Consider the following 27,698-nt stretch of genomic DNA (forward strand, 5'->3'; position numbering starts at 1 on the left):
TGGACCAAAGAATTTCACCTAGTGAAACATGTCAGAGCTACCTAGGGAAATTTCCCATTAAAAATATCCCTACTGAGAACCATCACCATAGACATTTGATTAGCTTGTAACAATCTTCAACAATACACTGAACATTATCACTCTTCCTAAAACCATCAACCCCTGTCTTCAATCATAAATAACCAATAGTTGGTAAATTAAAATAAAATGCAAAGTAAGAAAATCATGCTATGAGAAGAAGGGACATGCAAAGTTGATTTCCTATATACAGAAGCAGAACTCAGAACTTGACATCACTCATACTACATTAATCACTTGTGGTTTCCTTTGTGCCAAGTAATTCTAAAAGCCTTTTTTTTTAAAAATCTAAGTTTAGTTAACATACACTGTATTATTAGTTTTAAGGGCAAAATTTAGTAATTCATCAGTTGCACATAACACCAAATACTCATTCTATCAATTGCCTTCCTTAATGCCCATCACCCAGTGTTGCCATCCCCACCCCTCCCCCCTCCAGCAACCCTCAGTTTGTTCCCTATAGGTAAGAGTCTCTTATGGTTTGTCTCCCTCTGTTTTCATCTTATTTTATTTTTTCCTTCCTTCCCTTATGTTCATCTGTTTTGTTTCTTAAATTCCAAAAGCTCTTTTCGTTTAGTTGCTAAGAGGATAAACCATAACTATTCAAAGATAAAGTATCAAGCTTGAGATCTCGAACACTAGTTCCAAGGCTATACATGAAACAAAACTGTCTCAAAGATTATTTGATAAGCCAACTAAAGGACAAAATTCTTTTGGCTAACTCTGCCACACATACGGACTTGCACACAGAAACACATATGTGAGCAGTCCAGCACTTTAATCTTTCTCAGAAATATAAATTTGAAATCCATGCATTGTACCTCCAGTTGCAAAAAAACAGAACTTTCCTGTTGAAATAAGTATCTTAAACATATCAATTTTATTAGGAAATACTGAATTATTTTGTGTGTAAATATAAGTTGATGTGTATGCATACCCTCACATAAACAATATTTAGGCACAGATTATATTGGTTTAAAGATGATCAAACACTACTTTATACATTAATGAGCAGTTATTCAAATGCCAAAAGATTTGTGTACTTTGTACCGAAAAGAGGCATTGCATTTCTACAGAGAAGACTACTATAGAAAAATAATCAAGTTTTTCCACTTTAACACCTGAAAAGCTGAATACATGTTGCAGATCTAAAGGAGTGTAGTAACCCAGGTCTAGAAATCACTTCCCAAGCTTCTGCTGTGTATCAAGTTTGGTGTGTGTGTGTGTGTGTGTGTGTGTGTGTGTGTGTGTATGTGTGGTGGGAGTGGGGGTGAGTGGCAGGGTACGAAAGGATTAGGCACCATGAGAGCAGTCCTAAAAATGTGAGCGAAAGAAAGTAGAGAATTCCTATGCTTCTCTTTTTTTAAAAATTTTTTCAATTTATTTATTTTCAGAAAAACAGTATTCATTATTTTTTCACCACACTCAGTGCTCCATGCAATCCGTGCCCTCTATAATACCCACCACCTGGTATCCCAACCTCCCACCCCCCTGCCACTTCAAACCCCTCAGATTGTTTTTCAGAGTCCATAGTCTCTCATGGTTCACCTCCCCTTCCAATTTACCCCAACTCCCTTCTCCTCTCTAACACCCCTTGTCCTCCATGCTATTTGTTATGCTCCACAAATAAGTGAAACCATATGATAATTGACTCTCTCTGCTTGACTTATTTCACTCAGCATAATCTCTTCCAGTCCCGTCCATGTTGCTGCAAAAGTTGGGTATTCATCCTTTCTGATGGAGGCATAATACTCCATAGTGTATATGGACCACATCTTCCTTATCCATTCGTCCGTTGAAGGGCATCTTGGTTCTTCTTTAAGAGCTGCACTTAATCTTTGCAGAAAGAACAGCACGCTGATTTCCCTTACTCCAACAATTTTAGCTTATGGCGGAATGTATTTCATATCCCTACCAATTCGCCCTAATCCCTGAATATTTCAAAGGAAATTTCAGATATCATAAATATCATGGTATTTTATCCTTAAGTATTTAAATATGCATCTTTTTTAAAAAGGACTCTTAAATATAAGCACAATGGTATCTTCAATCTTAAAAATACTATGCCAAAAATTAATAATGTTTCCTCAATTCTTGCAGAGATGTTTTTCTTTATATTTATTCTAAAGATCACATTCCACTTATTTTGCCCTGTGGTTTCTTACCGAGTCTATATTTTGCCTCCCAAAGTATACTTTAACACATTTCTCTCTTCCCTAACTTCTATGGAAATGAAATTTGACATAAATTGTTTCAACAATAGCATTTAGAGTATTTTGGAAGAGTGGCTGATGCCTGATTCATAGATAAGTTTCTCTCATTGTCCCTCTTCTTAGCCAAGGATTGTATAGAAGCTGTTCAAAGATTAGTATGGTGAAGTGATCAAATTCAGAATGCCTTATATTCTAAAGAGAGAACCAGACATGGATATAAATAACTCTACTAAAAAATATAATATGATCTATATTTAGATATTTCATACTGCTTGCTTTTGTATCAGTATTAATTGAGTGATAAAGTTTTGACTTCTTTATGATCATAAAGCTAGTGTAGAGGGACGGCCCTTCAGACAACTCCATCAAGCATAAGAACTCTCAAAAAAAGAAAGAAAGCAAAGAAAAGAAAGAAAGAAACACAAGAGCTCTCTGGAACACTCTGGGGGATTTGATGGATAATCTTTAAGATTCCTTCTAGCTCTAAACCCCAGAGTGATGATGAGCTGTACGGTACGATACACAAAGTTTTTGCAAACTCATGAGTTCCCTTAAAGCTATCCTTGAGCAAAGCTATGGAATATTAAGGGGAAAAAGATAGACACACAGCATTTCAGCTCAACTGAAGTATTCCTGGATTGTCGATAATTCTACAAGTAGACTTAGAATAGACAATGTATCAACATGCTTCAGTTCCTCTTGCAAGTGAAACAAAATAAAACACCTGCCAGGGACAAGAGATATACATCTGAAGAAAAGTGCCAAGGAGCAGGAGAGAAACTCCAAATGTAGGCAGTATGGTTTCATCACATATACTGGACCTTTATTTAATGAGTGTGTGAGTTTGTGTATTGTACCTTTGGATATTTTTCAATGCGTTTTGCCTCGTATTTTGTATTCCGCTCAGATTCATGTGTCTGTTTCTTTAGGCACAGACAGCACACATTGTCCTGGAAGATGGAACTAAGATGAAAGGCTACTCCTTCGGCCATCCATCCTCTGTCGCTGGTGAAGTGGTTTTTAACACGGGCCTGGGAGGGTGAGTAATGCTCGGGCACCAAGGTTTTCTTCTTCCTCTATGTAGAGGACTAACTAGATGGTCTTAGTCATGGTGGAAAACTGAAATCATCCCATCATAGTAAGACTACACATGAGCTTGCCGTTGCCCTGTGCTCGAAGTCGTCTCTTCCAGCATAGATAACAAACTCCTCCCTGCCGTGGTAAATGAAAGAGAACATGGACACTGGTTTTCCCCTGAAAAATAAAGCATAAAATTAATTCTAGAAACCTAGAGCCCAAGGACACAAGTCATAGGAGATTACTTAAATGGCTTCTGTCGGAGAAGGTATGGATATGATTAAGGTAGAAATTGAAGCAAGGAAGGGATGGATAGCACAGTCCAGTGCCATTGCTTTAGTGAAGTTAAGAATCAACCTTGCAGATCTGATATGAAGTACCATAAGGAGCTGAGAAAGTTCTTAGGTATTCTGTGTAATTTCACACGCTAGTAAGAAAGGTGAAATAACAGGTCCGTTTATTGTCTTAAAGTAATCAAAGGGAGAGCAGGTTCATTGATCTGATGGTTCCAAAATTTATCAATTGAGACCCAAGTCAGTGTTTAAGATCTGCTAATAGGTGTGCAGCAAAAAGATCAGAGATGCTGCAGAAATCACCTAGCTGTCCTTATTGACCAACAAATGGTTGTTCTCTGGGAACAGGAAGGCTGAAGTTCTGGTCTAATTTTCAATGCTAACAGGTTACGCGATATTGAGAAAATCACTTAACCTTTCTGAATCCTAGTTTCCACATATAAAATGAGGGACCTGGATTAGACAGTAATTTATAGCGGGGATTAAAAAAAAAACTAATCTATGAGTCCTTTAAAAAAATATGACTGGATGGTTTCAAGAGGTTTCCCTTAGAGAGTCAATGAACTAAACTTCTTTGGAAGTTCTTTTAGGAAAATTCCGTTAACCTTATAAAGACAGGGATGTTGGGTTAACTGATATGGAAGTTATTAACTGACGAAACTTCCTTTATATTATTAACATACATTTTTCTCTAAACTCTTGGCTCTGTCTGAAATGAAGAATATTAGGTGGGTTTTAAAATAGTTCCACTGGTGAGAACATTAAATTACAGTGTATGAAAGCTGTTTGCAAAGTTTTGCTTCACCAGGCAATTATTTAAGCTTTCCGACAGCACTAATTACTAGCTGTGTTAATATACCTGCCAACAAACAACTGTTTAATATAGATCAGAATGATGGAGGGCACTGGAGTTTTCTTCTCTGTGATAGATTATGGGTAATAAATCTTGTCACATCACAAAAGTCAAACAGGACCTGATGGATTAATTTGCTTCTAACACTGCAGTTCTCTAGGACAAGCTGTATTTATTCACTTGCAGCGAGAGTATTGTAAGCATATGTTTAAAGGGAATGGTCAGTTCTTTTATGGAGAGAAAGAAGAAAGGGAAGTAAAATTAAATTAATTAAAGATGTTTTTGATGTAGGAAAAGGCATTCATTAATAAGATTAGTCCACAGAGCCTATTTTCCATTGAGAATTGTTGCTTTCATTCATTGTGTGTCTCGCTCAGTAAGGTGGCTGATAATTAAAGGGGTTATTTTGTTTTTCATCTTCAAGAAATGCATTTATATTGTGTGTAAGCCTTGGTTAAAAAATTATCAGTTCCTGACAGGTGAGAGGCATCTGAGAAATTAGCTGATGGAGGTGTGGATAAATATTACAGCACTCTAGTCTCCTCAGGGGTTGGAGAGCTGAAAGACTAAGTGTTTTGTTGACAAAAGTAGTTCTGGGAGGACTTTGTCTTGGATGGGGTTGAAGAATTTATGTTGACTATTGCCCGAGTTCAACTTTATTGGTTTCAAGGTTGTTGATTCTGTCCCCCTCAGCACCTAAATTCATTACCAGTAGTAATCCACAAGAAAGATTTGGTTTAACTCTTTCTGCAGAAAGTGAAAATGTGAGCGTGGGTCAGAGGGCGAGGGGGTCGGTGGGGTGGGTAGGGTCCGGGGAAGCCTCACTTACACTGTATTCCAGGGCATGGAATAGCTACAGATAACTCCTGGTATTTACTGGAATAATGTTTCTTAATATTCAGAATGAGAGTGATATATATGCATATATATTAATATATATATATATAGATCATAAAATTGAGAATACATTCTTAACTTTAAAATGAAGATCTATTTTCAACATTTTGAGGAACAAAATAGAACTGCCCTATGACCCAGCAATTGCACTATTGGGTATTTACCCTAAAGATACAAATGTAGTGATCCAAAGGGACACATGCACCCGAATGTTTATAGCAGCAATGTCCACAATAGCCAAACTATGGAAAGAACCTAGATGTCCATCAACAGATGAATGGATCAAGAAGATGTGGTATATATACACAATGGAATACTATGCAGCCATCAAAAGAAATGAAATCTTGCCATTTGCGACAACATGGATGGAACTAGAGCGTATCATGCTTAGCGAAATAAGTCAAGCAGAGAAAGACAACTATCATATGATCTCCCTGATATGAGGAAGTGGTGATGCAACATGGAGGCTTAAGTGGGTAGAAGAATAAATGAAACACGATGGGATTGGGAGGGAGACAAACCATAAGTGACTCTTAATCTCACAAAACAAACTGAGGGTTGCCGGGGGGAGGGGGTTTGGGAGAAGGGGGTGGGATTATGGACATTGAGGAGGGTATGTGCTTGGGTGAGTGCTGTGAAGTGTGTAAACCTGGTGATTCACAGACCTGTACCCCTGGGGATAAAAATATATGTTTATAAAAAATACAAAATTAAAAAAAAAAAATAAATAAAAAAAAAAAAAATAAAATGAAGATCTAATGCATTTCTCCCTAATTCTATGCCAGTACTTTAAAACAGTTATTCGGAATCTTTTGATTTAGAAGTCAGAAGTGGTTCAGGGCAATTTTTGTGGGACTGATTTTCTTTTCTAAGTTGATAACTCTCAAACTTGTATAATTCTTTCTAAAACTGTTTTGAAAAACAACTATATTAAGTAATTCTCTCAGGGAATATATGTATTCTTATTTTTCCCTTTCTCCAGACTTTAAAATAAAAACCAACAGCCTTTATATTTTTGGGCAATTCTGCCACAGAAATTAACTCAGTCTTTTTAAATGTTGAATGAATTTTAATAAACATAGACACCCATGCAGTCACCAGCGATGTAATCAGGATAGTCTTCAAGGTTCCTGAAAACTATTTTTTAAAAAACTTAAACATTTTTGACAATTAATATTTTGGTGAAACTGGCAGCCCTTAATAGTAAATACCAGTTTGGATTCGTGTCTGGAAGGCAAGGGGAAACTTCAGGATACCTGAAAACTTTAACTAGGACAATCTTTTAGAAATTCCTTCATTCCCTATGAAGGAATTTTTCAAGGGATTAAAAAGTTTAAGAAGTTTAGGGATTGAAGATTATATAAGAATATGTCTTAGTACTTATGAGTCAGTTTAGGTTAAAAGCAGAATCAGACCCATAAATACAGAGAACAAGCTGATGGTTGCCAAAGGGAAGGGGGAGTGGGTGGGAGAGGATGGGCTAGTGCGGGCAGGGGAGTGGGAAGTACAGCCTTCCGGTTATGGAATGAATAAGTCACAGGAATAAAGAGCACCACAAAGGAAATACAGTGATGCTGAATTATAATAGTCTTGTGTCATGGCAGCTGGGGGCTATGCTTGTGGAGAACAGATCATAACATATAGAGAAATTGAATCACTATGTTGTAAACCTAAAACTAATGTAACGTTGTTTGTAAGCTATACTCACATGAAAAAATAAATTTTTTTAAAGGTCAGTTTGACTTTTCATATGAGTCAGATGATGCGATACATTTTTATATCTGATCATAAAATTTCTTTAGATTTGCTAAAATCTAGATGCAGCCTTATAGGTTTTAAAATTAATGTTCTCTCATTTCCGAGGATTCAGTAGTTAAGAGTGTGTCTGTAGATTGTAGTTTTGTGGTTACAGACATTTTTGTTGTTGTCGTTGGTAATTTTTTGGCTTCTTTACTCAGGTACCCGGAAGCTATTACTGACCCTGCCTACAAGGGACAGATTCTCACCATGGCCAATCCCATTATTGGGAATGGTGGAGCCCCTGACACTGCCGCAGTGGATGGCCTGGGACTTAGCAAGTATTTGGAGTCTGATGGAATTAAGGTAGTGCCAGTGATGACTAGTTAAAAGGTCTCAATTTGGGGCACCTAGCTGACTCAGTCTCTAGAGCATGAGACCCTTGATCTCAGGGTTGTGAGTTTGAGCCCCACCCTGAGCACGAAACCTACTTAAAAAAAAAAAAAAAAAAGTAAAAAGTCGCAGTTGGAGGGGGGGATAGTTGATTTATTTTTAAGAATCCAGGATGAGTAAAGTTTCTCCTCAATACTGTAGGACAACCCATTAAATTCGTGCTCTCAACCTTATTCCTGTGTATTATGGGAATGATTTTTAACATGACATAATTTTGAATTTCATTTTTCATGGCACTTTGCATTTACTCTTAATGCCTTGGATGAAATTTGGTTTAATTTGGAAAGATGTTGTTATAAGTCTAAATGACAAGTATGCTACAAGAAATGGTGATGAATTACCTTTTAAAAGGTCTTTGGTAATCCACTCTGTATCAAGTATTTGCCTTTTAATCTTATCCTATTTAGGGGCTGAATAAAAGATAGCTTATATGCAGTCTAAAAGTAAACACATTAAGTTTTCCTAATCAAGATAAATTTGGATAGTATTAAGAATGTGGACCATATAAACAATTAAAAAATGTAGAATCCAAATTCATCACTCTATTTTTTTCCCCACTGTATTTTTGAATGACTTGGACCGATCATTTAGCTCAATTCTATTTCTCACAATTTCCCCCATATATTCAGTCTCCTTTAAATGTAGATCGACAATTATGTATCCTTTGTTTAATGTACAGGAAGATAATGAAATCTAATCATTAATTAGATTATTGGTAAATACCATGGAGAAAAAGTACCAGGGTGCTGACATGGGGGACCTAGCTTAGTCACAGGATTTGGCAAATGAGGTAAGAATATTCCTCGACATGGTAATTAAGGTGACAATGATGTTTTTTAAGAGAAAATTATTGATCATCTTTTTTCTTCAAGTCTCCAGAATTTTAAGCCTTGAATCAGTGGATATAATAAAGCTTTTTAAAATTTTATTAATTTTTTTCAGTGTTCCAAAATTCATTTTTTTATGCACCACACCCAGTGCTCCATGCAATACATGCCCTCCTTAATACCCACCACCAGGCTCACCCAACCCCCCAAACCTCAGTTTGTTTCTCAGAACATGGTTTGTCTCCCACTCGGATTTCCCCCACTCATTTCTCCTCTCCATCTCTCAAGCTTTTTTTTTTTTTTTAAAAATTGCAAATGGACTTGTAAAACAAGTCACAAGAGTTGGATAATATTTTCTGCTCACCCCAACTCCCTGTCTTTCTAGGTTGCAGGTTTGCTGGTGCTGAATTACAGCAATGACTACCACCACTGGCTGGCTACCAAGAGTCTCGGGCAGTGGCTACAGGAAGAAAAGGTGAGAAAAAGGCTGTCCTGTCTGGACCAATTCTCTTCTGAAATACTGAGGGCCACACATTTTTAGTTTAATCCACTAGGTGGCACTCGCACAGGCTTGGTAGCATTTCTCTTTGGGGAAAGAGCCTAGAGAACATTTTAGATTTTTTTTATTTTCTTGAACCACTTAATTTTCCCATCCCTTATACCCACGATTGTGATATGTAACTTGAGTCGTGGGTTCTCGGACCGGCTTTACCGTTAACTAGCTGTGTGATTTTATGCAGATCATGTAATCATACCATATTTTCCAAATCGTGAACTCTTTTGAGGATAAACAGATTGCTAAGTTTCTTTTGGCTTAAACATTACGACTCGATGACATATAATTAGATATAACCTATTTGAAGTGGTAATTGAAAAGTGTTATAAACCTTATCTTATACTTTCCTTAGTTTAAGTATTATTGTTCTAATCAAATAAGAGGATTCTCCTGGTTTGAATCTCAGACGTACTTAAAGTTAAGGGACCTGCTATATTTGACTTCATCTCTAGTGTTGCCGTAGCTGTTTTCTGTCGCTTTGGAGCCTCTACCTGACAGAATATTATTCTAAGAAAGCTCTGCCACACCAATGAGCATTAACCTACTGAGGCTATATGTTGCTTCTTTCTGAAAATCAAGGAATCTTGATTTTGACTTCCTGGGTTTCATTTTTTTTCTAAATTTTAAAGGGGAGAACAAGGCATCTATTTCACTACCTGAATCATTACTATTTCATTCTCAACCATTATCCAAATTTACCTCCATTACCTAGACAGCTAATTTTTGTAATGGTCATTTAGGACACCCTCCTTTTAATGTTTCCTTTGTGTCACTAGGCAACTGATATTACAGCTGCTCTGTGTCAGATCTAATGGTCTGAGTATAAACTTCATCCATGACTTGTTAGTTTTTAAAATGTTCTTTGAATCTTCTTTCGTAATCACAGACATATAGACTAGAAGAGGGTCTAAGATAGGGACATCTGGGTGGCTCAGTTGGTTAAGCATCTGCCTTGGGTTCAGGTCAATAACCCCAGGGTTCTGGGATTGATCCCATGTCAGACTCCCTGCCCCGCAGAAGGTCTCCTTCTCCTCTGCCTCTCCTGTCCACCATTCTCTTAATCTCTCTCTCAAATAAATACATAAAATCTTTAAAAGAAAAAAAAAAGGTCTAAGATAGTAACCAGTTCATCTCCTTCTGTGTATAGGTGAATAAAAACTCCTTGCTCAAACATCACTCAGACGAATGGTAGAAGAAAAGAAATTAGAACCTATTTTGCTGTTTCCTAACTCACTGTCCCTTTATTTTACCACATCTGTCTCTATTCAAACTACTCAAAAAAAAAAAAAAAAAAAAAGAAAGAAAAGAAAAGAAAACAAATGGTTATATTGCCTGATTTCCTAATCAGGTGGGAAATCTTATTAGAGTCTGACTACTTAATAAGCATCCTCAGAGGGGAGCCTGGGTGGCTCAGTGGGTTAAATCCTCTGCCTTTGGCTAGGGTCATGATCCCAGGGTCCTGGGATCAAGCACAGCATCAGGCTGTCTGTTCGGCGGGGAGTCTGCTTCTCCCTCTCTCTCTCTGCCTGCCTCTCTGCCTACTTGTGATCTCTGTCAAATAAACAAATAAATAACGTCTTTAAAAAAAAAAATAAACATCCTCAGAAAAATGTGTTGAGTGTCTAGTAGGTAGCCAGAGCATTTGGCTCCAAATGTGGATTTTCATAGTCTTTACATATCATTGCTTAGGAAATTCACAAACTCCATTATTTATATACATAAATGCATGTTATATATATAAATATGTAGCATTGCCTATTTACTATCCTGTGTAAAAAGAAACAATACTGTAGCAAAAGATTGATGTTCAGAATTTCTCATTTTTTATTCTGAGGAAGAACCTGGGTATTAAGAGTCCTGTTCCCAAGTGGAACAGCAATTTACCGTGTTCTGACAACACAGTCACCCTGGGCCAGAGAAAAGAAGGAGGAGGGAAATTATTTACTGCTCAAGAAGATAGATGATGAACAAAATAAAAAAGAAGATAGATGATCTCAGTTTATAACTTGAAAACAATATGCTGGATCTAATTTCCTCCAATTTCACTGTCACTACGAATTCTTTTTCTTATAGGTCCCTGCAATTTATGGAGTGGATACAAGAATGCTGACCAAAATAATTCGGGATAAGGTATGATCATCATCTTTAGCCAACTCAATGTTTCTCTCTCTCTCTCTCTCTCTCTCTCTCCCTGTTTACATATATATGGTTTATCTACTATATGCTCTATAAATGAAAAAATATATATTCTATTTTTTCTCAGTGCTTGAGGAACCCAACAATATGTGAAAGAACAAATCTGACCAATTTCTTGTCATTTGGGCCTCTGTCATCTTGTTTTACTATCTCTGATGTCATTTTCAAAACTGAATACTTGAGTGGGATGTTTGTTGCTGGATGGACAGCAGATTATTGAATGCCCACTGTGTATTCACTATGCCAGAGAGTCAAGGCCTAAGTCAGCCCACGTGACAGGGGTAGTGAGCCCAGTGGAGAAGGTAATCAGGTGCATAACAACTTTGCCTCAATTCAATACTGACCTGCTGAAAGAAGCAAACCAGGAAGTGTGCAGCATTAGTGCTGTTATTTGTTTAGTCTTCTTGGAGGGGTTATCTGTGAAATTAATGAGTTATATTTCATGGGTGTGTCTAATGAGCCCTGCATACGCTACCTCAATTGTATAGTCTTTCTTGAGACTGTACCAATGACCAAGGTGATGAAAGATAAGTGTATCTTTTGCTTGCATATCTGATTGCTGAACAGTCCAACCCCTCCTTTTGAGAGTATCTCATTACCATCTGCTTGCTTCATCGGTTGTAAGAGGAGGGTACTAATTTTTCTTTTTTTCTTACATAAAACCTTCATATCCCAGAGCAGAAAGAAACTTTACCTCATCAATTTTAACTAAATTCCCCAAATGCTGTTAAAGTTTTTCATTGAATCATATTACCTAAAAAAGGATGGGGTACCTGGGTGGCTCAGTTGGTTTGTTAAGCGTGTGCCTTCGGTCATGACCTTGGGCCCTGTGTGGGGTGGGGGGGTCCCTGCTCAGCAGGAAGTCTGCTTCTCCTCCTCCCTCTGCATTCCCCACCATGGTCTCTCACTCTGTTTCTCAAATAAATAAAATCTTTAAAGAAACCAAAAGGAAAAAAGAAATGATACAATTTCAAAGTGAAATAGACTCTTCAAGAAAATATGTGGTTTCCTTGTTAGAATGTATATTGACATAGGATCTCTGTAAGCAGAAAGAATGGCTTTCTGAAAACGGTCACACACCCGTGACCAGAAGGAAGACAATGAGAGTTGACACAGCCCTTCCACTCTACTTCTGATTTTACTTCCTCCTCCGTAATTTTCCCGAGAATAGATGTTAATGAGAATGACCTACTGGCGCTTTCTACCCTCACTCATTCTCACGTGACTAATTCTTTCCTTAAGGAATATATTTCAGAAGGAAACAAAAGTTTCTTCCCTTTCCTCCAATGCAGTGATTTCCTTGGAGAGAGGCAAATCAATGAATTATCTTGATTCCCCTCCTCCAATAAAGTCTTGATTTGTAATATGCTATTTTGTAAATAGATAAAGCTAGACTTACTAACAAATAAGTAAATCTCAAGACATAGCTAATAATAAGAAAACATTTGCCATGTTCAGGCTAGCAAGGCTAATCTGTGAAAACTTCACAGAGGTCTGAACGTTCTTTAAAGTGCAGGGCCTTAGGGACACCAGGACATGAACAACCGAAAACAGTGAACATTTTCAATGCTACTTTCAAAGGTTGTGATTTACCTAGCACTTTATATCATTTTGTAAATGAATTTAACTATCATCATATAATTAATACTTCTTTTCAATTTTCTTCTGTTTTTAGATTTCTTATTTTCTTCTCAAAAGATTGTTTTGTCCACGTTGCCACTGAACTATCTTTAGGTCATGTGCACTAAGGGAATAGGTACCCTAAATGCTCTAATTTGCAGCAGCCTGAAACTTAGAGACCTGAATTCTGATGCCTTTAGAATTTGCTTACTCCAAGGGCCAGTCTCGGACCTTAAAAAAAAAAAAAAAAAGAATTGTACATTCCACAGTGTTTCTCAAAATGTACTGTACAAATTACTTCATCTTTCCAGTTTGAGAAGATGAGGAACTTCTGCTGATGGTTTTAAGTAATTATAAAGACATTTAGATCTTGGAGCAGTCGTTTAAGTCCCTGTGAATGGATCCTGTCAGCACCTTGCCTGGTACTCCCTTTGAACTGTCTAATTTTTTTCTTTGATAGGGTACCATGCTTGGGAAGATTGAATTTGAAGGTCAGCCTGTGGATTTCGTGGATCCAAATAAGCAGAATTTGATCGCTGAGGTTTCAACCAAGGTGAGAGATTTCCCTTCACATTTTCTAGTTTTATTTCTTATATCAAAATCTTCACGTAGGCCGAGGTCTTCATCCTGAAGCACCAGACTTGAGGGAAAAAAGATCTCATAGCTGCTAAAATATATATTACAAATCAGTGCATTTAAAGTTAGTAAATTTTACCTGCTGCAATCCAGCATCAATCAGAATGACTGTGGAGAATAACATTTCATGAAGAATTCCAGCTGTGAGAACTTCCGGGCACCAGGGCCTTTCCTTAAGAAAATGTTATGAAAAGGCTGAAAATCGCCTGACTAAGAGCATGTCGGTTTCAGAGAAAACACATGTTGATATTATCTGGTATTCCGGTCCCTACGCCTAGTCACATGGAATCGGGGACCAGAACGATGGGTCCCTGCCGATCAGTACTGACCGTGGTGCTGATGCTGGATGCAAACACGATTCACAGGATGCCGAAACCTGAGAAATAGGAGTTGTTAAAGACAGCGAATTTTAAATTAGATATGTAATTGCTTATATATTTGGAATTTGATCATGCCATATGCAATATTCCCTGGTTTTTAACTGTAAAATTTGCCCATACTATTTTTCCTGTAGGTGTTTCTATATGTTCCCTTGTGAAGTGATTTCATTTGAGACAGTATGAAAAAGGGCTATTTTTCCTTTTAGTATTGAGAACTACCTTGAGGATCTAGTGCAGCATTTTCCACATGTAAGGAACACTGACCTAGAGAAAGTCACCTTAAAAAGAATTCTGTGGTAATAAGGTTAAAACCAGTGCATAATACATTTCTTCTCTTCAAGAGTCATAATGTAAATTCACATATTCACGTGTCTGTGAGGTCTTCCTTAAAACTGCTGTCATTCTGTATGGAGAGTATATAATGTATTTGTGTACAGACCAGCAAAAAGGAGCCTGTCTGTATTTTTATCTATGTCAGATCAAGAGAGAGATCGCAATAGTGAAAACTGACCCCATTTCTTAATGCTAGCAGAATTGAATAATTACATTGTAGCTGTGCTAAAATGCATATTTTTATCAGATTATATATATTCTGTGTGTTTTGTTTTGATATGGATGATAGCTTAATTTATTGTCTTGTAACTGCAATTTGATGTAGCTACAACTAGATGGTAATAGTGCTTTATGTTGTAGGAGAAGCCTAAGGTTAAAAATAAATCCACACTTTTTCAAATTATCCGATGAGAGAGATTATCTCTAGCATTTATGGATCAGCTCAGAAATAATTTCCCCAGATCATGGAAAGAATTGAGCACTTTTTCTCTAGAATAGTTAGCAGGGAAAAAAAAATCGTGACAAACTTTATAGATATTTTTTTCAAGTACGGTCTAAGGATTATGATTTCCCATCCTTTAGAATTTGTGGAGAGTGGAGAGCTGATGTTTCAGTTAAAGTAAAATGCTCTTTCAAATATCCAGGTTGCAACTTTCATCTAAAATCTTTTGGAAACATTGAAATCACCCTAAATTCAGAATATACTAGGTAATTCTCGAAGCTGTAATCAGTGTGGGCACCCAGCCCTCTAGGCTTTCTCTCCGTTTCTATTATTTCTCCTTTTATGACTTTGGGGGAACTGCTTCTTGGGTAAATGCCTGTGAAAATGGATCTGACTCCAAGCAGTGCTTTAGCTGTAGGTAATGATTATGATATGCTCAGGGATCCTTTTATGGAGTCTACCATTTGAATGCAAATGATCGCATGGTAACCTAAAGAGAGCAGTGGTCTACACTAGCTTAGCAATCCTCTGACTCTCATACTGATTTTACCCATTAGCCCCACTACAGAAGCCTAATGCACAACAGCTCTGCCCCATCCAAACTTTACTGCAAGTTGAGGAACAAATGCTATTTAAAGCATGATGTATCTATTACCACATCTGTCTAGTACTGAATCACCCAGTAACACTTGAAAATTCCATTGCCACTGGTTGTTAATGTGGCAAAACATGGGAGAGATTATTGTCAATTATGGAAGTGACCAATTTCTTAGGGATCATTGTTATTACTATAATCAACATTTTATATAAAACAGCAAAGTACACTTTCCCTCATAAAAACGATACAGTTTGTGGCACTCTCTGTGCCTGATAAATTGACTGTTAACTGCCAGTCATTCCCTAGTAGTTAGCAATCAGTCTGTTACCAATATAAGTGCAAAGCGTCCCCAGATGTGTTTACGATATTGCTGTGTTGTTCATGGCTTGTACTTCCCTCTCACGCTCTGCTTGTCAAAATTGCAGGATGTCAAAGTGTATGGCAAAGGAAACCCCACGAAAGTGGTAGCTGTTGACTGTGGGATTAAAAACAATGTAATTCGCCTACTAGTAAAGGTAAGTGATGTGTTCCATCTCAAGGGTGAGGATTTGTAATATTGATCTTTAGTGTTAAACTGATTTCCTTCCTCTGTTTCAGAGAAAACTTGTGCATTCCCCTTGGAACGTCAGGGGATCTGCTCTCTTCTTGTTGTCTTTGATCTATAAAATAACACTTGTATCCCTGTTAAAATTAGTGATGTAGGCTATGTTTTAAAAAAATCTTTAGGGGCCACCAATACAGAGAAGAATGATGATGGTTCTTACCATGGATTAACTGACATTCTGAGACATGCCATGTTTACTTTCTTCGGGTTTAGAAATGACCCAAAATTTGGAGTCAGTTGGAGAACTCCTCCATTGGACTACATTCCTCATGTGCCAAATGTTTGCAGGGATCATGCCCTAATATAGTACAAACTTTCACATTCCAAATCATGATTTCAAATTCTTGTCAATTTATTAACACAAATTTGCATTCGACTCTTCAGTAGCAGATGCTGTCAATGGCCTCTCTGTATCTTCTTCTCATTTTACCATTATAAGGCATTTTGTCCATCCAATGTCTGCACTTCATTGCTTGAGGGCTCTCTCTTGATGTTTGGAACCTGCTGGTAGGCAGGAAATAACACAGAATTAATGATCCTTGGAGCAGTCCCATTCAATGACTAGAGAACACCAGTGTGTAAATATCCCAACTCCTTTGCCCTGTCAATGAACTATCTCGAGAGTGAGTAGTCTACACTGGCTCTCAGAGTTCCCTAGTGGGCCGAAACTCCAGTTGTCCATAGTGCTTGGTAATGCATACTTTATTGGGGTGCCTCATAGTGTCACTTTCTAGTGTTTTTTCTTAGAAACCTTTCCAAATAGGCTTCTTACCCTCAAATCCTTGTCCCAGGAGATGCTTCTAGGGAAACCATCAAAGATATTTTCCTGTCCACTTCTATATATAAAAGTTCTAATTATTCTATCAGAGTATAGATACTACAGATAGTGTGAGAAAACTCTAGGAAAGAAGACTGATGAAAATTTGGTCAGATTAAAAAAAAAATTGAAAAATGTAAGAGGTGGACCAAGTTAAATTTTGCAGAAAATGGATTTTTTTTTTTTCCCACTCTCTCTACTACAGGTAGTGAAAATGACCAATATTACTCAGTGCCTAGTCAGGAATTCTTTAGGTTCTGAAGCCTCCTGAAATATGGGAAAATGTGTTATCAATTTTTTCAGGATCAAAACTTCAGTGATGTTTTTTCCTCCACTTTCTATTGACCACTGACTTCCTACACATCACACAAAATACAGGGAGCCACCAAAGAATTTTTCACTCAACATTATTTATTTGAATTATGTGCCATTTTCCCCTCCCCTTTAGGGAGTGGTTAGTCAAGAGAAAGTCTAAGCAGAATTACACTTTGGCCAAGAACACCGTTATTGACTTGATCATTTTTGTCCTTGTTTCCCAGCGAGGAGCTGAAGTGCATTTAGTTCCCTGGAATCATGATTTCACCAAGATGGAGTATGATGGGCTTTTAATTGCTGGAGGACCGGGGAACCCTGCTCTTGCACAACCACTAATCCAGAATGTCAAAAAGGTGCAGTAAACCTGGGGGTGGTATCTATCTGCGTGAGGTGGAGGGAGTCTGTGTAGCTGGAAAGGCTGGAATCTCTTTTAGGTGTTCAGATATTCTTTAGCTCCTATCTGTGACCTCTGAGGCAGTGTCAGCAGATATTGTATGGGGGGAGCCAGTGAGGAGAGGGTCCCAGAGGAAAAAGAACCTTTCTTCAGGCAGAGTAACTGGGATTGTGTCCTCAAGTGAAGAGAGCTTGAGTCCAATCTCCAAATGTGTCTTTCTATACAAATGTAAAATGGCAATTCATGTTTCTCATCATGGCCTGGGGGCCTATAATACCCTCGAGTTTCTGAAGAAATATCAAGTTTTGTTTAGTTTGAATATTAAGTACATTTTAAAAAATTCTAATGGTACACATTTGTCAGTCATATTCTTATTTATAGTCTAGCTTTTTATTCAATTCTCCTTTTATTCTATTCTCCTTACCTTTTTAATTAAGAATAAAAGAGATGTTTCATTTTTATTCCATCAGAGGCAGCATCTTTTTTTTTTTTTTTTTTGGAACAGTACTCCTGGCTAATAAAAATTCTCCCTGATTTAGATTTTGGAGAGTGACCGCAAGGAGCCATTGTTTGGAATCAGTACAGGAAATTTAATAACAGGACTGGCTGCTGGTGCCAAAACCTACAAGATGTCCATGCCCAACAGGTAAGACAATTCTGCGTCTGTTTACAGGTCAAACTGGTTCTGAAACACCGTTAATAACTAACTGCAAAAGCCTTAGAGAACTTATGTGCCATTTTCTTCAGAAAAAACCAGATAACTGTACTATTACATGGTTCATAGTTGTCTGACTCCCCGATACCACTTTTATTGCATTTTTGAAAGGCAGCCTTCTCTAACAATAATGTTGCTGTGGTTTAAAGTTATTTTCCTTCCCTTGGCATAAATCGAGGTTATTATGCTCCATCATATGATATTCCAAAGGAAACTTCTCTGCCTTCCAAGCTAAATAGCAGAGTACTGATAACGTTGTAAGACTCAAGAGCCAGGAAGTCTTCAGATCCTCTCCATTTTGCTTCCTTACCCTGCATGATGCCAGTTTATTCAACATGGCGCTTTCTTCCCCCATAGTCCACCCTCTTCGTAAAGTGTAATTCAAAGTTATTCAGGACAGAGTTGTCATCTCTTTATCATTTCCCAAAAACTCTCCTCTGGCTTTAAAATTACTTATCTTCCTTAACATAAATTGTTATTTGTCTCTCCGTTAAGCTCATGAGCCACTCTTAACTTTTTGTTATGAGCTCAGTTCTCCCTTTGTACTGATTGTAGAAGTTTAATAGACCTGGTATTTAACACACAGCAAAGCTTCCTGAATTGATTTTTGTTGCTAAAATTATTGGGATTAACAATCTGTGACTTTTTTCACAAAGTAATTTCCACGAAGCAATTGAAACTTTCACATTTTAATAGGATTTTCTCATCCACTATTTTACAATGAAGGTGTTTATCGTTTTCACTTTTCCTTTTCCCTATTCTTTTTCTCCTTTTTTTTCTCCAGAGGGCAGAATCAACCTGTTTTGAATCTCACAAACAGACAGGCTTTCATTACTGCTCAGAATCACGGCTATGCCCTGGACAACACCCTTCCTGCTGGCTGGAAACCACTTTTTGTGAATGTCAACGACCAAACCAACGAGGTGAGTGCTCTCAATAAACCTGTTCAGTTGGCAATGAGTAAAGCAGGGCTTTTCATACTCTGTTAGCCAGACACCGTGTGTGTGTGTGTGTGTGTGTGTGTGTGTGTGTGTGAGAGAGAGAGAGAGAGAGAGAGAGAATATGTGTAAGAACTCTTTTTATAGCTTATTTCCCATCACCCTCTGCTTTTTAAAAAGTTACTTCTGTCTTATTCTCTCATCAGTTGGCTCATTGAGATACCCTCTTTGAGTGGTTAATCAGTGACTGTCTTCCACGTTCATTGCTAATGGACAGCTGGTGGAGATCTGTTTGGGCCTGTCTGTGTGGGTCTCTGAGACTTACTTGGCTCTGAAGTAGCCTTTGAGAAGACCCTCAGAGAAGAAATCTAGGAGTTGGAGATAAGAAGAAGATTTGAGTTTATTCTGAACAGACCCTGGGAGGGGGTCACCCAAAGGCTATAGACCAAATCAGTTTTTTTTTTCCTTCTTTTTTAAAAATTTTTTAATTTCTATTTATTTAATTATTTAATTATTTAATTTTTTAAAAAAGATTTTATTTATTTATTTGACAGAGATCACAGGCAGGCAGAGAGGCAGGCAGAGAGAGAGGGGGAAGCAGGCTCCCCGCTGAGCAGAGAGCCCAGTGCGGGGCTGGATCCCAGAACCCCGAGATCATGACCCGAGCTGAAGGCAGAGGCTTTAAACCCACTGAGCCACCCAGGTGCCCTCAAATCAGTTGTTTTTATGAAGGAACCACATTTGGTTGAGTCTTTGTTGGCTTATTTTTATTATGACTGTTAGCTGTTGGAATGTCCTTGAGCATTTAACTCTTTTTTTTCTTTGAACTTTATTGTCTGCTGAATAATACATAGCCCTGGTTGACAGTCATTGTTACAGAAGGAATTTCTCCTATTTCTTGTTCTCTCAGGGAATTATGCATGAGAGTAAACCCTTCTTCGGCGTACAGTTCCACCCAGAGGTCAGCCCGGGTCCCACAGACACTGAGGTATGTTAGGACATGAGGCCTATTGTACACTTAATTTTTTTAAAAAATCAGAAATGTATTTATGTGAAAACTTGAGAAACAAACATCATCACCTCAGATGATTTAGGTACAGAATATTTTTCAAGAAGAGTGCCTTGATAACACATGTATATTGCATTAAAATTTCCCCATGAATATCATGGAGGAAATTTCTGTGTTTTTTAAAATTTAAAGTGGGAAAGCCCTGAAGAAACCTGACGCGATGTTGTTTTTATTTAAATCGTTATCATTCTAATATATTTAGTTCTGAAATTTACAATTGTTGTACTATGCAAATGAATTCCCTCTTGCTCTCTTGTTCTCATAACTGAAATGAAATTTTAATCCCCCATCTGTGACTTCACAAAAATCCCTATGGCAACTGGTTGTGTAGCCAGGAAGAGTGAATAAACAGCAGCAGGAGAAGGAAGAAGGGCAGGGGTACTCGGAGGGGGGAGGGCATGCACACACATATATATGAGTCAGATGGCTTAAGAAAAGAACCAGAAAAAATGCTTAGAGGAGTTTTGTTTTTAATTTAAATATTTTTATTTTGTGTGTGTGAGCTTTTGGTTCAGTGCTCAAGGTCACCTTTTCAAACAAGAGCTTGTGGTGACACAGAAAAGTCTGGAAAGTCTGGTGTGACTTCCTCTCCCACACCTTAAAGCCTCTCTCTAGTAGTAATGCTGACAGCTCCGCCCTGTCAGCACATACCCGAAAGACACCCAGGTGAAATGAGGAGAAATGGAATTTTCCCTCTGTAAACTCTATTTCTCATTCCTGAATTGGCTTTTCAGATATATATGTTCTGTTCATTTTTTAATATTTTTAGGATGTGATTCTTAATACCTCAAATCCGTATAACATTACCTGCCCATGATGAAATGCATAAAGAAACTTAATTACATGGATTTTTTTGGCCTAATACATGCTGAATACTATTTTTTTTTTCAAATTTCAAATTTAAATATTTTGCCCATAGTAGTACTTCGTATTAGGAACATTGAAATTAAGATATGCAATATTAAGTAGCGCTTAATCCCTTTTTTTTTGGTCCTGTCAGGTAGCTGTAAATGAAATTGAAATTTGTCATGTCTAGTGACACAATAGTAGTAAATTCATTAGTATAGTTTAAGAATAAGCTTTGGAGGTATTTTTTGAGCTGATAGAAATTTTCAAAATCTAGTTATTTCTAACTTTAGGATGTATAAGTAATATAGCTTTAATTTCTTTTGTATAACTAGAGTTTTATTTAGAAGGATCCATTTAGAAGAAAATAACTCATAATTAAGGGGATGAAGCATGACATTCTCAGAAGGCATGATCTGAAATGTTCATTGTCTGCTGAAAACTTGCTTTTGATAGGATTTGAAGTGAACAATGAGAAATGTTTATTTGATCTAATTCTTATAGTAGTAAATATTTAGTTTTTGCCAATTTTGGCAGAAAAGCAAAAAACAAATGTTGTATATGAATACTTATCCTAAAAAATTATTTATTATTTATTTGAGGTTCAAATTTAACTGGGTGTATATATTTTATCTAGCAACCTTATGAGTTTTATAGCTTCTAACTAGTTGGATCTATTTTTTTTTTTTTCCAGTACCTGTTTGATTCTTTTTTCTCACTGATAAAGAAAGGGAAAGGTACCACAATTACATCTGTTCTACCAAAACCAGCTCTGGTTGCATCTCGAGTTGAGGTCAGTATATGTGGATTCCTTTCTGGTTTGTGTATTTTTGATTTTTTCTCTATCATATGATAATTTTTTAAATGAATGATGTTAACCATTTTAATGTCTGTAAAAGACTACTGGTAATATTTTAATTACCCATTATTTTAGCATCTAATTGTTTGGTCTGTTCTTGGTGTGTTCACTGGAATTTTCATGTTTTTGATTTAAAATTATACCTTTTACAGTTTGCTTCTAGAAATTTGTAATACAATAATTTAATAAACAATAGGATTTTAGTTTACAATTTGACACATTCTGTTACTTAATATACTATAGTTTTAGGTATGATTCAGATACAGTTCAGATTACAGAATCATTCATTATAGGTGACAGAAATTTTATTTCAACTAAAAGAATTATTATTGGTCATCGTGAATAGAAAAATATGATTTTACCTATTAAGAGCAAATAGATAAGGAGTACTATAGCACAAACTTGAGTCCTTCTTTGTGTGAATGTATAGGTTAGTATGATAAGATTTCTACACATTTCCTTCAAAGTTACACTACATATATACCCACATGATTATTACATAAAATTTAGAAGAATGTGTATATAGTTTCAAGTATATATATACAGATTGGCTTTTTATAAATAAAGGTAATTGAATTAAATGTTTACATGAAATGATAATTTGAGTTGGATGACCTGTTTTAAGGATTTCCATGGTAGCCTCTTGTCCTCAGATGGAAATGATGGAGGTAGCCCACCCACTCCGTGTGGAATCAAATTGTGGGTTCTTGGTAAGCAAAGAACCCATGTACTTCCTGCATAGTGTTCTTCTCAGAACCTCAACTCACGTTCTTCAGATGCTTTTTTTTTTCTTAATGGTGGGGAAAAAAGATATAATTTGGGATTTTGCAGCACCTTCGCATGTGGTAGGCATCCAATAAGCATTTGTTGAGGCAAACCAAGCTTCTCAAGTCCTTGTCTTTTGCAGTGACCAGGAATATCTTTCTCCACTGAAGTCTTTAGCACTTGGGGCTAAAAAATAAGAAGAATCATTATTTGCTTGGAATCCTATGTATGATTTATAGAATGTCAGTATATTGTCAAGACATGAGCTTTTTCGTCTTGCATTTTTCTGTAAATATTTCTGGCACAAACAGTAAAGGTGAAAATGTGAATATGAAGGTGCATCCATGGGCCCCTTGTCTTCTGTGTTTTCATTCATTTGTTATGGAAGGCCCAGAGTCCTGCTTTATCTAGAAGAAACCAACGGAGTATTGAATGTAATACATTTAAGTTTTAGAGAGATTCTTGTCACACACACACACACACACACATAGATGTGTAGATTTTCATATATATTTATGTAGTAATTTTTAGATATTTATGTATCTTTAAATAAAATGTAGACCTCTTCTCAAAATTTTTTACCTAAGTGAAAAAAACTTCATGACCATTGGAAATTGCTTTGAAATGAGAGATTTTTAAATTGTTTGTGTTTTTCCTGATGAATCACAGACCTGTGCTGCAGAAAGAAATAGTACATTATATGTTACTTAATTGAATTTGAATTTAAAATGTTAGCCTTTTTCTTCATGTGTTTTTTGAAACATTGTACTTTAAATCACGATATAAACCTGGACAATATAGATAGTCTTCCCTGCTCTTGAAATTGCCTCTTTTCCCCATCTTGCTAATCAGAGCAATGCCATTTTCTTATTGCTTACAGGTTTCCAAAGTCCTTATCTTAGGATCGGGAGGTCTGTCCATTGGTCAGGCAGGTGAATTTGATTACTCGGGATCACAAGCTGTAAAAGCCATGAAGGTGAGAGGTTTCTGTAAGAACTAATATACTCCTTTAATGAGTCTAATTAGTATTTAGATAAATTTAGATTTATGACACTACCTCTTTTCAAAGTCACTGTAATTGATTTCCTTAACAGTTTCTCACACATCTTACATTGAAGAAATTTAGACCACATGTGAAATCTTCTACTGTCTCAAACTTTTTTGCACGCCCGTAAATCAAGAACGTGAGAGTGATCTCCAAAATTACCTGTTACCACCAATTTGTACTGAAAACATAAAAAGCCATGTTTACAGATGTTGCTCATTTCTTTTGAGGCAGTGAGCATTTAAAATATATTTGTCTTTTGTGTGAAAGAGGGAATTTGGGGATCCTTGGTGCTGTAAGATATTGTAAATGTTCTAGAGGATGCTTCAGGCATCTCTGTGGTTGACATGGCAAGATTAAGTTGATGGAGCAAAGGCAGCAGATGACTTTTGCCCAGCTTTAGAAGTTATTACCTGTCACTAGGGGACCCAATTTAACCATTTATGACTTGGGTTGATGACTGAACAGAATAATTTGGCGGATTATCATGTAGAAATGAGGATTGGATACTCAACATTGGGAAAAACACCCTCCCTGTTCCTTTGAAGTCTTTCAAGATCTCTCCAACCCTTTGTCAGCAAAACAAACCTTTAGAAAAATTTCACTGTATATGTAAGGTATTTCTAAGAAAGAGCTAACTTGGCTTCTCTTTGGTGTCCTTATTTCCTTGGATAGTCCTCATTTTGGTGCTAATCAGCCATCCAGGGACAATGTGAGCTTTCTGTGACTTTGCCTCTGGCTTTGTAGTGTCAAGCCATGCACCAGAGACCTGGCTAGGAGAAAGCCACACAGACAAGGTGGCGGGAGACTAGGACAACAAACACAGAGAAACAATTGGCCAGAATTTTTCTTTTTCCATTTTGTTGTATTCGTACGCTATACACAAAGATTTTCACCTGACAGTTCTGTTGAAAAAAATAGAATGCAGCCCCCGGTTAGTTACTCTTCTTTCCATATATTTTTATATTTTATTGCCCTTTTCCATACATGCATGAGTACACACACATACACACATATGTTTTTTGTGCACGTTTTCAAGGAGTACTTTATTTTATTGTATTATGATTCAATTTCCTTTTATATAATTAGCGGATGTCCAGTGGTTTAGATTGGTTAGAATACAATGTAAGTGTGTTCAGGTTTTATAAATACAATTAAGCAGCCTATGGTTTTTTATCCTAGTTGGTAGCTTTATAAAGAATTAATATTTTCATAGCCTATATATATTTATGTGCTTTACATTTGTTAGGTGAAGTTATATATTTTAACCAAATAAAAATTATTTGTGATAGTATTATGATTAATGAGGAAGTTAGTAGAAATGAATTTGTGGACTAAATATTTATTTACTTATTTACTTATTTATTTTAAAGATTTTATTATTATTATTTTTAAATTTTTTTAAATTTTTATTTTTTTAAAAATTAAATTGATTTATTTATTTTCAGGAAAACAGTATTCATTATTTTTTCACCACACCCAATGCTCCATGCAATCCGTGCCCTCTATAATACCCACCACCTGGCTCCCCTAATCTCCCACCCCCCGCCACTTCAAACCCCTCAGATTGTTTTTCAGAGTCCATAGTCTCTCATGGTTCACCTCCCCTTCCAATTTACCCCAACTCCCTTCTCCTCTCTATCTCCCCATGTCCTCCATGCTAGTTGTTATTATTTATCTGACACAGAAGGAGAGAGAGACACACACACAGACAGACAGAGAGGGAGAGCATGAGCAAGGGGAGTGGCAGACAGAGGGAGAGGGAGAAGCAAACTCCTCACTGAGCAGAGAGCCCCACTCGTGGCTCAATTCCAGGACTGCGGATCATGATCTGAGCCTAAGGCAGACGTTGAACTGACTGAGCTACACAGCACCCCTATGGGCTAAATATTTAAAAATAATCAGATGGTGCATGTATTGTAGACAGAACTATATTAGAAAAAAAATAATAAAAATGTATTAAAATAGTTTGAAATAATTTTTAGTTTTAAAATATATGGACACTCATCACAGTCATTTATGGAAACTTTACTTATATAATTTGATTTACAAAAATAGTTATATCCATTGTATAAACACATTCAGGAAAATACAAATATATTTAAAACTTTTGGTGATTTTCTCTAGTAGTGAGACCTTCTGTAACTTCTATTGATGATGTGTTCTTAGTTTGGACTTTATTTAAATTCCATGAAACAAAATGGGACCAGGGAGGGAGACAAATCATAAGAGACTCTTAATCTCAGGAAACAAACTAAGGGTTGCTGGAAGCAGGGGGTGGGGAAGAGATAGGGTGGCTGGGTTATGGACATTGGGTAGAGTATGTGATATCTGCTATTGTTAGTGCTGTGGATTGTGTAAAACTGATGATTCACAGACCTATACCCCTGAAACAAATAATATATTATATGTTAATTAAAAAAAAATCCACCCTATATTTTAAATGGATTTGCTTATCTGTATGTATTTGTTCAAAAATTTCTTAATAACACTTTTTGAAAACTGCTTTCTTAAAATCTTGAGAGATGACTCAGATGGAAGAAAGGGCTAGAACTTGAATCACAAGACTTGGATTAGAATCCTAATTTTACCATTTGATCAGCTAGAAGATCTTTGGCAAGTCATTTAACCTTATTGAATGTCAGTTTTTTCATCTGTGAGGTAGAGATTTCTCTTGTAGTCTTTTTATAAAAATCAAATAAATTGATAAAAAAGTATATTATAAGTTTTAAGGCACTGAGTATAAAGTAATATGAAATATATTTAATATTTCATTCAGATCCTTCCCCAAGGACATATAGGGCTTTCAAGGATGATTTCTATACTCTCATCTGAGTATTTTGTTGATGTATTAGGAGGGTTTTAAATTGACCTGGTAATAGGTAAAATAATAAGAGACAGATGGCCATATTTTATAACAATTATTTTGTATCACCCTTATCCCAGGTTATAAAGCTATTTATCCTTTTCATAGCCTACATGAGGAATTATTTTTGAGATCTCTGCAGATGTCAGAAATAAGATAGAGCTATGAATACATTTATACACATGCAGACACGTAACATTTTTATTTTATTTTATTTTTTTTTTGTCATATGGTCATTTTCTTTTAATGTAGTATGTATAAAAAGTTATGTATAAGCCCCTTTGTTAAAGCACTATAGCAGTCATGAAAATCTAAAAAGATGGAATCCAGCAGAAGGCTCCCAGTGCTTCCAGTAAGGGAATACATCATCTGGTATTTTACATGTACACTCCATGTTGGTCTCTTACAAACATTGGAAAGGGAAACTTCTTGGATGTTGCCTCTGGTTCCATTTTATATTTTATTAATTTTTAAGTTTTAAAAATATTTTAGTCTTTTACAGCCAACTCAGTAGTATTCATAGACCTCTAGTCAAATTCTATAGAAATCAACTCCAGTTTTGCTTGATACTTCTAGCAAGGAGTTCAGGGTGAACCTTGTGAGGTAACCAGTTCTTTTTGAATAGTTCTATTTTCAAGGAATTTTTTCTTTCCTCTCACCAGACGTTTGTCTTCCTTTACCCTCCATTAAATTCATTAGTCCTATTACTGATCTCGATAGCCCACAAACTAACCTAAAAGTTTTGTCACCCAATACAGACCCTTCAGTTGAATATGGTGATTCTCTCCTTTAGAGCATATGTTCAGATTTTGGATCCTTTTATTTCTTTCAGGAAGAAAATGTTAAAACCGTCCTGATGAACCCAAATATTGCATCAGTGCAAACCAACGAGGTGGGCTTGAAGCAAGCAGATACTGTCTACTTTCTCCCCATCACCCCTCAGTTTGTCACAGAGGTCATTAAGGCGGAACGGCCAGATGGATTAATTCTAGGCATGGGTGGCCAGACAGCTCTGAACTGTGGTGAGTTCTTTTAAGTTTAATTGCAGAGTTTTGGTCCATGCACTTATGTGTAATATTTTTTTGACTCTAACAATTATGCTCTGTGTGTTCGTAAAAGCTTTTCTTTAATGTGTGAGGAAGCATTTAGCAAACAGCCACCTGAAAATGTCATGTGATAAATATTACTGGTTTATTTCACAAAACAGCTGAGGTACTTTAATGCTCTGGGGTGGCCAGGGGAGAGCTCCCTGCTCCATTTCAGCATATTGCTTTTC

General features: G+C 36.6%; 1 protein-coding gene across 1 annotated transcript in view; it reads left to right on the forward strand.

Moving 5' to 3' along the window:
* The window catches only part of CPS1 (carbamoyl-phosphate synthase 1), a 124,111-nt gene that overhangs the window by 19,166 nt on the left and 77,247 nt on the right, over positions 1 to 27,698 (forward strand). The window contains exons 2-14 of the mRNA XM_059393414.1: positions 3,221 to 3,330; positions 7,370 to 7,514; positions 8,814 to 8,903; positions 11,058 to 11,114; positions 13,261 to 13,353; positions 15,615 to 15,704; positions 17,150 to 17,278; positions 17,859 to 17,965; positions 18,819 to 18,957; positions 19,883 to 19,960; positions 21,582 to 21,680; positions 23,392 to 23,487; positions 27,255 to 27,444. Of these exons, the coding sequence (XP_059249397.1) occupies positions 3,221 to 3,330; positions 7,370 to 7,514; positions 8,814 to 8,903; positions 11,058 to 11,114; positions 13,261 to 13,353; positions 15,615 to 15,704; positions 17,150 to 17,278; positions 17,859 to 17,965; positions 18,819 to 18,957; positions 19,883 to 19,960; positions 21,582 to 21,680; positions 23,392 to 23,487; positions 27,255 to 27,444 (1,423 nt within the window). The remainder of the gene's footprint in view (positions 1 to 3,220; positions 3,331 to 7,369; positions 7,515 to 8,813; positions 8,904 to 11,057; positions 11,115 to 13,260; positions 13,354 to 15,614; positions 15,705 to 17,149; positions 17,279 to 17,858; positions 17,966 to 18,818; positions 18,958 to 19,882; positions 19,961 to 21,581; positions 21,681 to 23,391; positions 23,488 to 27,254; positions 27,445 to 27,698) is intronic.

The sequence above is a fragment of the Mustela nigripes genome, chromosome 3 (genome assembly GCF_022355385.1).
Source record: "Mustela nigripes isolate SB6536 chromosome 3, MUSNIG.SB6536, whole genome shotgun sequence".
Lineage (NCBI taxonomy): Eukaryota > Metazoa > Chordata > Mammalia > Carnivora > Mustelidae > Mustela > Mustela nigripes.